This window comes from Phallusia mammillata, unplaced genomic scaffold (genome assembly GCF_965637545.1).
Source record: "Phallusia mammillata unplaced genomic scaffold, kaPhaMamm4.hap1.1 HAP1_SCAFFOLD_318, whole genome shotgun sequence".
NCBI classification, from domain to species: Eukaryota; Metazoa; Chordata; class Ascidiacea; order Phlebobranchia; family Ascidiidae; genus Phallusia; species Phallusia mammillata.
This window is the reverse complement of record NW_027649048.1, coordinates 1-16,497: the sequence shown is the minus strand read 5'-3', so window position 1 is coordinate 16,497 and position 16,497 is coordinate 1. Positions and strand designations below refer to the sequence as shown.

The 16,497-nt window shown below is 37.1% G+C and overlaps 2 protein-coding genes across 2 annotated transcripts; both read left to right on the top strand.

Moving 5' to 3' along the window:
- The first annotated feature begins 393 nt into the window (after positions 1-393).
- On the top strand, positions 394-3,380 carry LOC145208631 (scavenger receptor cysteine-rich domain-containing protein DMBT1-like). Its single transcript, XM_080078982.1, has 10 exons — positions 394-476; positions 713-906; positions 983-1,142; positions 1,229-1,425; positions 1,487-1,646; positions 1,708-1,761; positions 1,939-2,117; positions 2,257-2,428; positions 2,744-2,937; positions 3,017-3,380. The coding sequence occupies exons 1-10, from the start codon at positions 416-418 to the stop codon at positions 3,227-3,229; spliced, it is 1,584 nt and encodes a 527-aa protein (XP_079935108.1). The 5' UTR covers positions 394-415; the 3' UTR covers positions 3,230-3,380.
- A 7,612-nt stretch (positions 3,381-10,992) lies between these two features.
- On the top strand, positions 10,993-16,081 carry LOC145208632 (uncharacterized; the record flags this gene model as incomplete). Its single annotated transcript, XM_080078983.1, has 15 exons — positions 10,993-11,145; positions 11,457-11,511; positions 11,643-11,738; positions 11,992-12,060; positions 12,132-12,860; positions 13,049-13,168; positions 13,234-13,341; positions 13,460-13,536; positions 14,037-14,177; positions 14,274-14,411; positions 14,483-14,588; positions 14,645-14,805; positions 15,002-15,092; positions 15,322-15,495; positions 15,881-16,081. Coding segments are annotated over exons 1-15 (2,349 nt in total), but the record flags the coding sequence as incomplete, so codon positions are not given.
- Positions 16,082-16,497: the final 416 nt, after the last annotated feature.

The window sequence follows — 16,497 nt, the reverse complement described above, 5'->3', positions numbered from 1 at the left end:
AGGCTAGGCCTATATTTGAATGCACGTTTTGCTGACAGCTTTTTATTGCAATTTTGCACAAATCAAGACATTATTATAATATCAATTATAATTGTATTTTACTTGTCGCGGGTATTTTAGTACATGTAACAGTGCAAACCTTATGCGATATAAACTGGTGTATTTTTAATTGCTCAGAGCAGTGCTCACGTGCTCTGACTCATCACCCTCTTGTCAAAGTCGACATGACAAGCGTGATTCCCCACAAGTGCAGTTTGCACTCAAACTAAAGCCACAGAAAAATCTTCCATGCAGATGTGCGATATGATGCCTTTCGGCGTTGTGGCTAGTTTCGCAGTTTTCCGCATATTTATAGCCTCGTGGACAAAGGCGCAAACATTGTAGCCTACCGAGGGCACAGACTATCGACAATACAATGAAGCTTATCTCAGCTTTGCTTTGCTGTTTCGGAATATTTTTGTCAAGAGCTTTTGCGGGTTAGTAAGTTGTCGCAACAATGGTGTTATATGTGTCAGCGTGCTCATGAATATGTAAACATTCCAGGACGTTTTAAAACCATTTGCCTGATGTAAAATTTTAATGGTTTACATTGATAAATAAACATCGACTTTTTAATCAAATAGGCAATTGATGATTTTAACTTTTTAAAATGGTGATTCTTAACCTTAAAAAATGTTTGCAAAATTTGTCAACTTTGTTTTTTTGTTTGTAGAGGAACATTCGGAAGAGTGTGAGTTTATTTTGATCGCTAATACGAGCACCCAGCAATTTTCCTCACCTAACTATCCGCTAAACTATGGCAACCATCTCAATTGCGTGTGGATAATACAAGCTGAGAATCCGAACGACAAAGTGGAAATGATATTCACAACCATTGATACTGAACCTTGTTGCGACTTCATCAGGGTAAGACATGGAAAACAGTTCTATTGTTTATTTCGTTGCACCCACGTTGCAAGCGATTACCAAACTATAAATTTAGATTCGTGATGGTGAATCTTCTGCTTCTCCTCTGCTGATGCCTATAAGTGGAAATAGTACGCGAACCAATTATTTTGCATCAACCAACAACGCACTGCATGTTTCCTTCAGTTCTGACGATTCTATTACTGGAGCAGGCTTTTTCGTGCAGTATCGCATTGGTAAGGCTTCAGTTACACGCATAATTGACATAAGCGCAGTTCTTCCTATATCAATATGGTTTGAAATAAACTTAAACATATTGCAGCTCCAGTCCAAGGACCAGAGAACTGCGGGGGAAATCTTACCGCAACAACGTCGTTACAAGATGTGACTTCACCACGATGGCCCCTTTCGTACAAGGAGAACAACTTCTGTCTGTGGACAATAACAGCTCCAGAAGGACATTTAATTCTAATTACCTTTACCTCATACACTTTGGAGACATGTTGCGATAGTGTGGTGGTAAGAAAGCTGTCGTCTTGTGATGTTTTATTGTTTATAACCGGCCGGTGAATGTGTGCAGCTTCGGGATGGGTCAGACGACAATTCTCGTACCATTGCGTACCTCAGAGGCCGCAATGGTGGCTTTGAAACATATCGTTCAACGGGAAACTCTTTGCAAATTCGATTCAGATCTGACGGAAGCGAGAACTTCCCAGGATTTTGGGCCTTTTATAGTTCAGGTACTAGGGTCGGATTTTCACAAGAGTCTTGCAAGTGATTCATACGTTAATTTGTTTTCAGTAAGTCCATCAAACACAACAGACAACGGCACAGTAGTGGAGCCAATAAACCCAGGTATAAGCATGTGGAAAATGTATGTCTTTGTTGATAAAACATAAGCATGTGGAAAATGTATATCTTTGTTGTTAAAACAAAGTTTATGGCTTTTTGTAAATGTTAACCGACTATTTACAAAGCCCCGAAAACATATATGTCAGCATATCATTATAACGTTGTGAATCAAATTCTTAGAATGTGAAGCTGAACTTGAAGCGCCAACTAGTGGCCATGCAAATTTTAGTTCCCCCGGCTACCCTAAAAAGCATCCGAATGATCTGCATTGTGTCTGGATAATTCGAGCTGCAGAAGGTGAAAGAGTTAGAATCTGGTTTTCGTACATCAAACTTGAAAAATGTTGTGATTGGATCAAGGTGAGGCAGCTGAGTAAAGCTGGTGCGTTTTTTGACGCTCACGCCCAAGTTTAGGTGATAGCTAACTTTGTACACATCGTGTTTTTTTGTAAAACCTTGAGAAAATTTCTGTCTTGTAAGTCTTAATTATACACGACAGATAAGAGACGGCGAAAGTTTTGATTCGGAAAAATTGGCTGTCATAAGCGGTAATCCACACGTGTTCCACGCTTACGTGTCAACCTCCAACACAATCCGAGTTGAATTCGACAGCGATGAGACGGTTACAAGCACTGGCTTTTTCGCATATTATGAAACATATAACCCTACAGGTTGGTGTGTAGCTTTGTCAACATATCCAAATGCTATCAGTAGCTAGAATAGGTTTAGTTAAAAAAAGCAGGTCTTTAACGCATTATTGTTGTTTCTGACGTGCCTTTTTTGATATCAATTAACTATATTTTACCTGATGGTGATCAAAATTCCAGTGAAGACTTTTGCTAAACGCTACTCCTAAATCTGGATATGTTTTAATCTTTTAATTTCCAAACCGTACCATTGTAAAAACGATTACCTATAAATTAACTATAAATGAATCCTAACTTTCTGAGTTCTGACTTACTTTTTTGTTTTGAATGGCTATTTAGCGGAACTGGAAACATCGACTTGTGGAGGTAAGCTTACTGCAACGGCAACGCCACAACTATTTTCCTCGCCAAATTTTCCTAACGGCACATACAGTTCTGGAACTGTTTGTACGTGGACAATAAAGTCACAGTTCGGTACCAGAGTTAGACTGAATATCTTGGCCATTATTCTCAGTAGTTTTGACACATTAACGGTAAGTTGCAACTTAATTAGCTTTATACACCTGGAAAATATTATTGTTTTATGTCTTTGCGTTTGTTTTTGCTCTGTAGGTTTACAATGGAGATTCCAAAATCCCCTCCAGAGTAGTTTCTTTTACCAATAAGCACAGATATAAATACCGAATCACACTGGCTGGCAGAACAGCCATAGTCCAACTTTTATCTCGACGTTCGTTCGGCCACGCTGGATTTCGGGCAAGCTATCATGCGATTGACGTAAAAGCAGAAGAGGAAACTGGTGCCGAAGAAGCGATTCCAAAATAAAATTTGAAACTCTTTGTCTGCCATCAGACTTTTCCTTGTCGGGCCTGTGGGCGAATTAAAGACTGCCTATTGTACGTTTTCGAGTTAGTGTTTGTAAATACAAAATTGCATTGTCATCGTGCATTTGTTTGGACGTGGCAGTGTAGAAGAATGCACAATAATTTTTCTGGAAAGAATTAAACACTGGCAGTCCAACATCCCACGTTTACATTTGTTCAGCAATCATTATAATTTTTAAGTGCTTTTTTCAACTTTATAGAGTTATATTGTAAACAGCCGTTAAATTCTAATTTGACAAACATCTTTAACTGTATTCAGCAAGGACAATGCAAATGCATATTAAAAATAAAAACAAAAGCAATAACATCGAATGCACATATTATAAATGAGCAAAAGGCCCCGGGTATATGAAGAACTCTCGCCGGTTGTTCCCATTGTATACGAGGCAGAGCTCTGGTAGAACTCGCTACGATCCATGCAATGCTGGCACGATCAACGCTGTCTGGAAAGCCACTGTGCCATTGCTTGGAGACTTATTGGGAAAATCCACTTAGCCTACACCATATAACTCACGTCAGTCGCACATTTAGCAAATATTCGATAGGTGGCGCAAACAGCCCAAGACCGATTATTAAAACGGTAGCCTATATCTGAATATATCCTGACGGTTAAGGCTATTGGGGTTGGGTTTAGGTATTATTATTTAAAATTCAATGAAACTAACCCTACAATTTAGTTCTTAGGGTTCAATTTTTAAAACTTACTTCCCAACCCTACCCCTCTTTAGCTGCTAAATAAATTATTCAGCTCCTGCGTCACTTATCGAAAATTAGCTAAATGTTTAGCTGACGTAAGTTATGGTGTTAGTAGATCTACCAACTTATTGCATTTCCATTCTGTACACCCGAAAAGAAACACGAAAATTATCAAGAAACACGAAAATTATAGTTTACGTATTGTTTTGAGTGCTTTTCCACGTCTGTTTAAAATATCTAATAAGCCTAAATGATTTTTTAATTATTTTGCATGGTGACACTGCGAAGCAAATTTTCAGTTTTGGGCCCCTCGTAAAATAATCGGTAACTTAAAAACAAACAGTAATTACCTTGTACGTGGAAGCGATCCAAACGTAAATGTGGTATGAGAGCCGATCAATGTACATTATCCATCTTTATTCTTTTAAAATTAGCACCTTGCTGGTTGCAGATATATGCTGATCTATAGTCAAGAAGAATAGGACCATCTCTCGGCTCTCCAATTCAAATCAGATTGAAGTGATGCGCAGCGATAGAAAAATTCGTTTTGGTGATAACGCAATCAGTATGAGGTTGAGAACCACTGGGTTAGACAGAAGCATTAGCAATCGATTATTGCCAAGCGGATGTGCTAGAAAACCATGTGAGTTTGTCGGTTCCCGGAAACGTTTCTTAACATTCTGTGTAACTGCTGCTCTAATGCAGCGTGAGAATAAAGTGTCGCGTATAGTCATTTTGCGTGTACTGTATAAACAGGGTTGCCATACCGTCCTTATTTCTAAGATTTGTCCTTATTTTAAAGGGCTATATGACTTAGAAAAGTTAATTGTCCTTATTTCTAAGAAATTTTTGACTTACGTCCTTATTTTGTCTTATTTTCAACATTTACAAGTCAGATCCCTGCTGAAAGTAAAGGTAGCCTAAACCTAGACCTGGGCTGTCGTGAGATGCACAAACTATTTTGAACGAACAAAGAGTTGCTGGAACAGATTGTTTCTGCCCACAAATATGGCATGTGATATGTCGTGGCTCGTAAAAATGCAAAGATTTGTTCAAAAACGTTTGTTTCGTTTCTATTGAAAATTTATTTTTTTGGTTGTCCTTATTTTTGGTTTCAAGTCGATGGCAACCCTGTGTATAAAAGTATTGCAGTGGTTCTCAACCGGTGCTATGCACACACCTTTCGGTATTTTGTTTATTCCGTATTTTTGTACACGTATCGCTTATTCTGACATCTGGTTGCGTATCACATGCTACGATGTAGCTAGTAACGCTTTGTAAACAGAGCGTTTTGTCTTGAATTGTTTCATCATGACTAAAATAAAAGCGATTATGCGCTCACATATCAAACTAATTTTCAGAGACTTAGGGTGTATACTGCAAGGGGTTCATCCTAAATATACAGGATCCCTTGGTGAGCCACCACGTTATATAAAGGTTCACCAAACGATCCAAGGGTAAAAGCGATATAAACATGCACCAAGCAATATAAAGGTAATCCAAGCGATCCTGTATATTTTAGATACACCGTTTGCAAGTGCAAAAGGCGCATGTACTAAACTCTTTTCGTACACTGTTAAAACTAAAACATGATTTACGAAATATTGTGTCAAATGACGTTTTACCTCGCATTAATCGGCCGATGGAAAGAAAGCAGTTACAGATTGCGCATAAGTGTGCTGAGCTTTCGTTGTTCTACATTTTTAGATTCAGAATGTAACAGCGTGTGGTTGAAAATACGTTTTTTAAACACGGGTGGACGCGCTGAAGATGCGTAGGCCTAGCCTTAAAGTGGTACTACGTGACCACAGAAAGGTTGGGAATCACTGAAATATTGCATTGTGTATAAAATAGTGTCTTGTTTCTACAGCACACGGCAAAAACGAGCGTAAAAATTGGTTGTCGATAAGTAACAATTTTTAGGCTGTATTTTGCGTGGTTTATAGGGTTCTGGACATGTCTTTGGAGGTCCAGATAGTCCTTAGAGTCTAAGGAGGTTTAGACGGCCATCCTCCCTATAGCCATATAAGGTTCTGAGTCATAAACTCTCAGAGAACAGGAGATAAGAGCTCTACTGGCGTTTGAAATGGAATGAACAATCTTAAAAGTGACACGGAGAGACAAACTCAGCAACGAGCACATACGGAACACGCTGGGCATGACCGAAACCATAGAAGATGTGCTGTCGCCCGTTGGCAAGGAGACTTCGATGGTTCGGGCATGTTGCCAGAAGCAGTGAACTCATCAATGCCAGCTATAAGCAAGATTTTGTTAAAGGTAGAAGAAGAGGACGCCGTCCAAAGAGATGGATAGATCTCATCAGGCAACAGTGCGTAGCTCTTCTAACGCTGGAGAGGGATGCGATCCGAAGGAAGAACCTTGTGTCCATCAAAGCGAGGGGATGCATAGTCCTGGGCGATTGATTGATTGATTGATTTTGCGATGTTGCCTCAGTATGAGACGGGCATGCGAGCGTTTTTTGCACAATGTGCTCGAAAATGTGCAGGTCGAAATGTGCGCACATTTTTCGAAAATGTGCAGGTGCCGAAATGTGCAAGTCATAATGTGCAGGTGCCGAAATGTGCAGTCGCTCAAATGAAGTATTGATATTTAACGTCAAACTATTGTTGTGGTCATAAATTGTGCCAAAAATATTAGTTATAAGTTATGACCTATAAATTAAAATCGGATTTAAGAGAAACTTGTAAAAATGCGTGTTGTGTTTGTTAGATATGGCAAAGCGTGAAATTATCTAGCATTCAGGAAATAGGAAACACTGTTTTTCAGACTAGATATGTACACGATCGTCACCTCAATCGGTTTGACTTTATTGTTTTTAATTTAAGGCCTGTTAGCTTGTAGCCTGCCCAGCTTCTATAGATTTTACAATTAGACAATAGTATACTCATATGACAGTCCAGCTATTGTTTCCGTCACGCTTGATTAACACTACACGCTTGTCGGATGCTTGCATTGAGTTTGGTGCTTTAAGAGCAAGCAAATGACAAAGCTGGGCTTGTATGGTCAGATTTATGCATCTACCCTGTATAATGTTACTACGTGGTTGTGATTGTGCTGTTGGAGAGTATTTAATGTACGTTTTATCTTTTTAGTACTTCTTTAAACGCTTTCAAGTGATTTTACCTAACATATTAAAGGGTGCATAAAGTTTATTACTAATTGATTTAAAGTCTGGTAAAAATAGAACTTTCCTAACTGGCTGTATCTTTGAACTGATGTTCAACGACTTTGGCCTCGACCAGGAACTCTGGACAGACGAAAGGTCAAGCTTGAACAAAGATCATGTTTTTTTCCAAAGTTACTCATTTTAAACTGTCAACAAAGGGTAATTTGAAGAAAAATTCAAGGCACCAAAACAATTGCTAGACATCATAACCACCAAGGAAACTGGTGCAGAAAACACAAGTCAAATTGCTATGATAAGTAACAAAGAGTTAAACACAACAGAGTATTTATGAGGATATGTTTTTTCAAGGCAAAAAACTAGTTTACGGAAGTTATCAAAATTGTCAGCATGTTGTCAACCATGCGACCACAGGGCCAGCTGATTTCTTTAGTGGAGCCAAAGTCTGGAGGTCTCGCTTATCCTTTTATGAGTTACTGCAACTTTTACAAAGTGCGTAAATGCCTGACAGGATGTTTACGGCCAGCCAACAAGCTAGATTTTTACTGCATTGCAAAAGTTACACTGATCCTCACAGAGTTTCCAAAAAAGACATATGTGAAATTCTAGAAGTTGCTGGACTACCATATGAGTATACTGTTATTAAACTCAAAACCAAGTCAAAGACCCAGCTGTCCAGTGATTTTTATTCAATGAAACAAATGAATTATTAGAAAGTTTTCCATCCTTTGGGTTATACTGCACAATTGACAAAAGGACTATATATGTGTCTTTGGAAGAAACTCAAATGACAACATTCAAAAAGAAAAGGACAACCACACAGTTGCCCAACTTAATGTTTGACATTTTTTATTTGTTTGAGGCTCATTTACATGACATAACTTGGTATATGGGTATTTAATTAGGTTAGTTTTGAAACCCACACAAATACTTGATGTGATGCCCTAATTTTAAGTTTGCTAAAACATTCATGTTATTGCTTCTGACTTGCTATTGTGTGGACCAGATGGCTAAAAAGACCTACTGTAGGAATATCATAATACACCAAAATATCATTAGATGCTTTTGCAAAATTTGTAATTGTTTCCTGACTAATATACAGAAACTAGATGATTGCCATTATGAACGAAAAAGGTGTATGTTTCATGTGGGATTGCAAATAAATAAACAAACTAAATCTGGCGTGAACAATTAGAGAGATAAAGAGACTGAAACAGCCAGAAAGAATATTAGGATAGGGAAAATATTTTTTTGAGACCGCTGTGGGCATTCTGTATTATATTTTTGGTAAAAAATATGTACAATGGTAACAAAACGGGTTTAGAAAAGGATAATACTGAGATGTCATGAAAAAAATGATGGATGTGCAATGCAAAAGTATAAGTTCTCACCATTTATATAGGCATCAGTTATTTACCACTGCATTTGTTTGAAACCACATTGTATTTTCAGTTATTTTTGCCCTGAAGGGTCATATTCTGTTCAGTTAAAAAACTTAATCCACTGCATTTAACAAGAAAAATAACATACCTATATAAGTTAATTGATTTGCACAGAACACTATTTAAAATAAAAATGCAGGGAAAGATATATAATAATTATGTAATTGGGACAAAAAATTGTTTGTGTGAAAGGGACAGAAAGACTTTTTTAGTATGAAAGGGAGAAATTTTGGCACCTGCACATTTTGACCTGCACATTTTGGCACCTGCACATTTTCGAAAAATGTGCGCATATTTTAACCTGCACATTTTGGCACCTGCACATTTTGACCTGCACATTTTGGCACCTGCACATTTTCGAAAAATGTGCGCACATTTTAACCTGCACATTTTGGCACCTGCACATTTTCGAAAAATGTGCGCACATTTCGACCTGCACATTTTGGCGCACATTGTGCAAATTCTTGCCGTAAGCCCTGTTGCTCAGTATTTAACCGCAAAAATCGGATTATCCACTGAATGCCGAATATTTTTGTAAATGTAAATATTTTACCAATTTAACAACATGTAGGCTACGGTTGCTTTGTCACCCAACACTTTCCATTTATGTTTTATGACATAAACACGAGCTGCTACTATTTTGGGAACCAGAGTGTTAACCAGGAATGCCAGGAACTAACGGTCTCTGTTTTTTGTCTATAAACTACTGTGTACCTTATAGTCTCATACCCTTTAGTTTAGACCAGTGGTTCTATAACTTTTGGGTCCTGTCCGCCCAGTGGTGGGATTCAATTTTTTTGCCGACCGGTTTTATCACAAAAGTCATATTTTTCAGTTGGTTCTGTTACAAAAAGTCCTTGGACAGTAACCAGTAATGCTAACCGGTTCGCTGATCTCATAAAATTTCGTGAGACGGTTCTATAGAACCGGTGCGAACCGGCTCAATCCCACCACTGAGTACGCCCCCATTAGATGTTTGACACTTTCCGCTCTATTCTTCTTGTCTGAAACAGCCAAAAACAGCTGTTTTTTCGTTTTTTTTAATTTAGTGAAAAATCTACATTTCAAACATCTTCGCAGCAATGCCTGGAGTCTATCCAGCATTTGGTGTAAACCAAAAAAGCTACATTATGGCATTGTTTAAAATGCGTGTTACGTTAGTTGTGTCATAATATTCATTTCAAACAATGTCCTCTGATTGCAAAAATATGGATTAAATTTTGGCGGAGTTTCCGAATATGGATTAAATTTTGGCGGAGTTTCCGCAAATTAGTATCGTTTCCGTAAGTTCCGTCGGGTATCCTGCGGATGACGACTATCTTCCGAATAATTTGTGGACAACTCGTAAAGATTGTTTATATTACAGGTGCTGCGATTTTTGTGCGTGATTTTTGAATAATATTACATTGCTTGTTGGGCAGAACTATAGAAGTTACCCATTACCCTTACCTTAACTGACCGTTAACGTTGCTGTGAGATTGTGATTGTGAGTTGTGTTGATGTTGAATGCACTAATGCAGAATGATGTAGACGACTTTGGAGTGGGTCACGTCTAAAACTGCGGGCCCGCTTGGCCCGTTTTTCCCTGCGAGAGACGGGCCAAGCAATGGATATTGTGGGCCCGCAGTTTTTCCTTGCAAGAGACTCGACAAGCACTGGATATAGCGGGCCTGCAGTTTTTATACTTGCGAGAGACGTGACAAGCACTGGATATAGTGGCCCGCAGTTTTTCAATTGCATGAAGTGCTGGACCAAGCGGGCCAAGTGATCCAAGTGGGCCCGCAGTTTTAGACGTGACCAGCTGACCGCTTTCGAGTACTTCCATTCCAAGTTCTGCCCATGTTGTTTCACATCTTCCTCCATTGTTTACTAATTAACCTCTCTTACGTGTTGTAGCTGCAACCTTTTTGCTTTTTTGGTAGCTTTTGTGCAATACTTAATTGTTCTCACTTCTCAGTGTGCAACTGAAGCAACTCCTAAAAATCACACTTTTGGAATTTTTAAGACGTGGTTTGTAACCATTAAAGCAACGATTTTTGTAGGCTTTAGCTTCTGTAGTGTTCTGTAATTAATTTTCCTTTCAAAAGCTTTGTCCTGGTTTAGTCGACACTCGACAGAAATATTTCTATATTTTTGTTTGGTGCCTGTGGCTTGTCGAACTTTTGTCTTTCCATCAGTTGGTTTTTCTATCTAAGAAACTGTACCTATGCTTGATCCCTTTAATTCATATACCCACTAGTATGCGTTACTTTGCTGACCTCATATCTCAAAATCTTACTAATTGTAAACATGTTTGGGTTGATTCCTTGTTTTTGTGTTTTTGCCTCAGCTGTGCACTGTTTGTGGTTGATAGTGTTTTGTTTTGGTTTTCAGAATGTGTGTTGAATAATCATGTTTAGATTTAAAAAAACCTAATCTTTTTTTACATGTTTTGATTTGCAGAGAAATTTAGCAGTAATTTTCATATTAACAAAACCTCTTAAAATAACATATGATTTTGCAAGAACTCATGAAAAACTTTGCACAATCACCCAAAACTCGAACTACACCTAAAAAGCACTTGATTCAACAAAGGTTTGACACTTATTAAACATATTGCAAACTGCATTGTGTGTATATGCTTCTGGTAAGCTATGCTGTGTATACTGCTGTTAACCAACAATGCATGCAGATGATTTAAAGAGACTAACCTGTCTGTCACTTCCTGTTTAATCCATGTGTGTACAAAGCTGACGTGGCCCTTGTGTGTCACGTATTGTAGTGCTTTGTTTGTGTGGCGAACAGCATGTGTGGGATTTCTGAGTGCCAAGAGTGTTTAATGTGTAGTGTAGTGCTTTATTCAGTCTATATTATAATTTATATCAGTTTGTAATGTTTTGTGGCAGCAACACCATTACCAACTATTTCAATGTGAAACAGCCCCTTGCAAGTGCTTACCAGGTAAAATGGTTTACAATCTTTTATTGGTTGCTAGTTTGTGTACTAATAATTATTTGTTTATTTTTTAAAAGTCCATTTGTTAACTGAAATTACAGACTTTTTGAACTCATTGTGTAATATAATGCTCTTAGGCAAATCACCAGCAGCAGTTTGAAAACTGTGGAAAAGCAATAAAAAGGGAAAGAGAAAATACATTCTATTGCTCCTTGCCCAAAAAAATTAAACAGGTGAAACAACACTCATTTCTAATCATCTTCATGCAGTTATGGCATTGCCTTTTTGGTACTTACGTCATATTTGTAAAGTTGTTTTGTAGTAGGTAAGTTAACTCCACATTGTTTAGTCAGTAAAGCATTCATGTCTGCATTTCTAAGTATTTGCATCATAATAAAATTAATGTTTTTGTGCAAATTTTCTTGATTATAGATTATAGATTATAGCAAATCAGTTTAACATATTTATATTCAACATTGTTTTCAGGATTGTGTAACTGTTAATGACATTATTGTCATTTCTGATTCAGATGACAACTGTGATGAAGACAGAAATGTTAGTTATCATTTGGTGATTTTTCACAGTAATATTTGGCTTTGAGTGTTAAAACTATATTTTGTTTGCAGAATAACATACATGATAAGATGGAGAAAGGTAGAGTTAGCTCTATTGGAAGGGAAACCAATCAGGTTTCATTGCCACCAAATCAACTTTTTCCGAATTTGGAAAGAAACACTTTGCCGAAATTGGCAGTGACTAAAAAAGAGATTTTAGTGTCAAAAACAACAAACAGAAACATTGTTACATTTGAACCACAAGCCACAAAAGCTAACTATCCATCTTCAGCTAAGCAAGGTCATAAGTTTGACAGAAACATTTGGACAGACTTGCCTGATATTATGGATAATTTGCATGGAAATTCCCCTTCGAAGAACAATGTTGCACAACAATTAGGGAAGAATTGTCATGACAAAATAGCTGTTTGTGATTTGAAGAAAGGAAAAGATGTATCTGGTAAAAATACAAAACCTACCGATGAACAACCTTGTTTGAAAACTGTGACAGAAAACACAATTTCTTCTGATAATAATGTAAAAGCAAATTTTTCTTGCGTTTCAATTCCTGCAAAAGAACAGACTGAATCTGACACAAGTGGATGTTCCTCATCAGAAACCTCAGATGGTGAAAGCATTTTTGCTGATGGTGATTTGAATCCTTTGTGGTCGGATATGAACAGTAATGAAAGCACAGATGATGAGGACAGTGGTGATTTACCTGAATTTATTGGAAATTCGATTAAAACAACAACTGAAACATCAAAAATCCCTTGCTCTGTGAAACAAAACTCTTTAGAGGTAAATATGATTTTGTTTGAACAATTTTAAAATTGCCCTGGCATGCAAACATTTAAGCTGGTCAATGTTCATGTGTAATATCACAGACAAAACTAGTTCAGAGAAAATTAAACAAACAGTAGCTTTATATTTTGCCATGCTTGTGCCTTTTATATATTTTGTGTTCTTAACAACTGCAATTTGTTTAGATTTGCGGTTCCACAACATGCAGCAGCACTCCTCCTTATTTTCAAAATCCATGTCTTAACTTAGAAGGCACTGTTTTTTCATCACAAGAATCAAACTGCAGTATATCTCCAGTTCTTGAGGTAAATAGAACACTTGTGTGTTAAGTGATGCTACAAGTTTCAATTTGAAAATTTCTTTACCATAGAAACTGCAAAGAGCAGCTTTGACATTTCAACCAATAACTCCGAGGCATGGGAAAAAACTCTGTATATCTACTGAGGGTAATGGTTCACTTGACAACTCACCAAACATTGTAAGTGTTTGTTTCATACTGTTACCTTCAATCAATGAACATTATAGCATACTGTAATATTTTTGTAATTGTTTAGGTGTAACGTAATAATTCAGTGTCTTGTATTTTTTTCTTGCAGGAAGATGGCACTTTGGAGCCCAAACGTCGAAAGCTTCACTTTTCATTGAAAAGAATGATCAGAGATAAAAAGAAAAAGTTAGCATACATTCCACCTGTTTTTGTTTTGTCTAAAAAGGATGCTAATAGTTCGGTGGTGCTAAATAACACATGGTACCGCATTGTATACCTTATGTTACCCCATGTTAGGCAGTTTTAATGGAAATAAAATTACTTCATGCAAAAATTATAATTTTGCTTACCTTTGAACATGCTGATCGTTGGAGCTGTTCAGGCTGGGATAACCATTTGTAATTGAAATAACACGTTCTGGTCTTAATTAACACAATCTGGTCTCATTTACTCTTGTTGAGGCTTACATTCTTATGTTACTCAAACAATGCACCATATTATGGCATACTGCAGTATCATACAGTATTTTGCTACAATTCTTTGTCTCCTTGTATAACCAGATATTCCCAGCTTAAATTTACTGGCCTGTTTGTTTATTTTCAGAATTAAAAAAATCTTATTGTGTACCCATGCGTAGGCACCTCATGTAAAGTAGAATCTTGTTATCCAACACATTTTTATTTTAGTGAAAAGCTTGACCTCATGGAGAAAAAGTTACTGGCAAACATAAAAAAAGGTGGATTTAATCATTACATTGATCATAGTAGTGACGAAGAGGACGACAGGGAGAATGAAATACAAAATGAGCATCTTGATGTCTTATCCAGGTTTGCCAAACTCTTAAAACTAAACTAATTTAATTACATTGAAGGTAGTAAATACATGGGATGTTTTGCCAACAGTACAAATCTTTTTTTTTTCAGAATTGCAAGCAGCAAGGACGATTGCATGTCATTGCCCAACACTCACTGTCCTGTAAATGTGATCAACTCAGAATCTTTTTGTTCGTTATACTGTCCTCATACTTTACATCACTGTGAAAAGTCTTTATCATTAAACAAGTATGTGTCTGTAACAGATGTATGGTATATGATTTAATTTGCATACTTTGGTAATTTCGTATGCTTTTCAGATCTAACATTGTTGCTATGCTTCAACTATTAAGAACAGGTCGCATTAAGGAAATGTTGCACAGGAAGTTGTGTGGAAAAATGGAAACCCTTTCTTTTCTTCTTAAGGTACCTAACATCCATGTAAATCTGTCAAATTGCATGCAATGCATTTTTGCCATCAGGTTTTGTGCACCTCAAGCGATGATGTTTTATTAAAATGTGCTTTCAACGGATGTGCTCACATAATAAAAGACCAAAATGTGATGGATTGTCATCTGCAACAATTGGATGAAGCAATTTTGAACATTGGTGTAAAAAGAAAGATGTTCCATTCTGTTCATAAGTAAGTAAAAGCCCACCTAATCTAGCTTTCTAAGAGAAATTCAAGTGGCTTCCTGTAAATGCATGGTGATTTCCATGCTAAAAGCATATTTGGACTTGCTGCCTCTGCTTGCCACAACTGTGTGCCTGCATCTTGTACTTCCAGCTTTATTCTCTAAGATCGAGTTTCACATGAAGTTTTTGTACTTTCTTTTCAGACAAACTAAAAAGCAGATCATCTGTAAACGATGCAAAACTCTGAAACCCCCACTGAAGGTGTTGCTAAAAAATTTGTTACATGTTATCAAGGTTAGTTAAACTGATACAAATATATATACTTTAAAATAGTTTGAGATAAAAAACAACAACCTTAGAATGACTGATTGTTTATGTAAAGCCAAGTTCAATCGCACCGCAGTTACGGTTAAAAGACCACATTTAGTGGGAATACTTTGCACAATATTAAATTGATTTATTGTGGTACTGAACTTTGGTGCATAACAAATCGTATGCAAAGTAACTCTGTATATTTTACAAGGTGGTAACCACGATTTCAAGAAGATGGACAAACAGATTAACTGACCACTTTATTGCACCATACTTGAAATTATGCTGCCTTCTACTCACCAACACCCACAGCAATTCACTTCATGTTGATTTTCAAAATGCACTGACTTCACTAATTCTGGCTGTGAATGATTGGCCATCAGTGGTAAGACGTTTTTTGATCTTTCATTAAGTGTACAAAAGCTGTCAAAAAGTATCAGACACTGTTTGTGGAGTGGTTTTTTGACTCCACATGTTCCATTTCTTTATGTTTTTTTGCTTAAATGTGGAACAAATTGTAGTTAACAGTAGTTATGGTGTAAAAGAATAGAGAAATACATAAAAAGTAAACAGCAGATAGTGCACACTGTTCGGGGTGATTATAGTGTTGTGAGAACTATGACAGAAAATAGCTTACATCAAAAACTTTTATGCACATTTCTGTATGGCAGAGAAAGTGGACTTGAATTAAACTTTTGCTGTTTTTATCACATAAAACCTGTAATTTATCAGATTTTGCAGCAACCCAATAATTTCCATGCCCATTTCAGAGATCCCGCACAACCAGGGAAGTGGTAGAAATAGTCGAAGAGATGCCTACTTTGGACTACATTGTTTCATCCTTTCCCACAGTCAACGAACGCTGTCTGGAGTTGAAACGAAGCATTGCACAAGCATCTCTTTACAAATTTCTTAACCCAACATTATCCTCTCCTTATCAACCCACGCCAGTGATGAACTTTGACCTGACAGTAAGTCCTTTTATTATGGACATTTTAGTTGAGATTTCAATACATGTAGTGGTTGGCATCAAAAACTATATTGGAGTTGACGGCAAAAAAATCAACTCCTAAGTTACACTAATCACAACAAAAAAATGTTTTCCTGTTTCAACCCCATACCAAAAGGAAGTACTCCTTTAGCTACGTGCTATAATAATTATGGCCCTCTCTAACGTTTAACTTTTGTTTCGGTTTGTTGCTATTTTATGGCACATTGTGTTGCACTTCCAAGACCTGGTACAGTCGTTTTAATAAGAGTCTATTATCAAGACACAAGCAGAGCTAAAAAATAGTCGCAAATATTTTCATTCTGACTTACTTTATCCACACACTTCGACAAGGCCTTGAACTAGTCGGTTTCTAACTTGTTAGTCTATTTTCAGCCG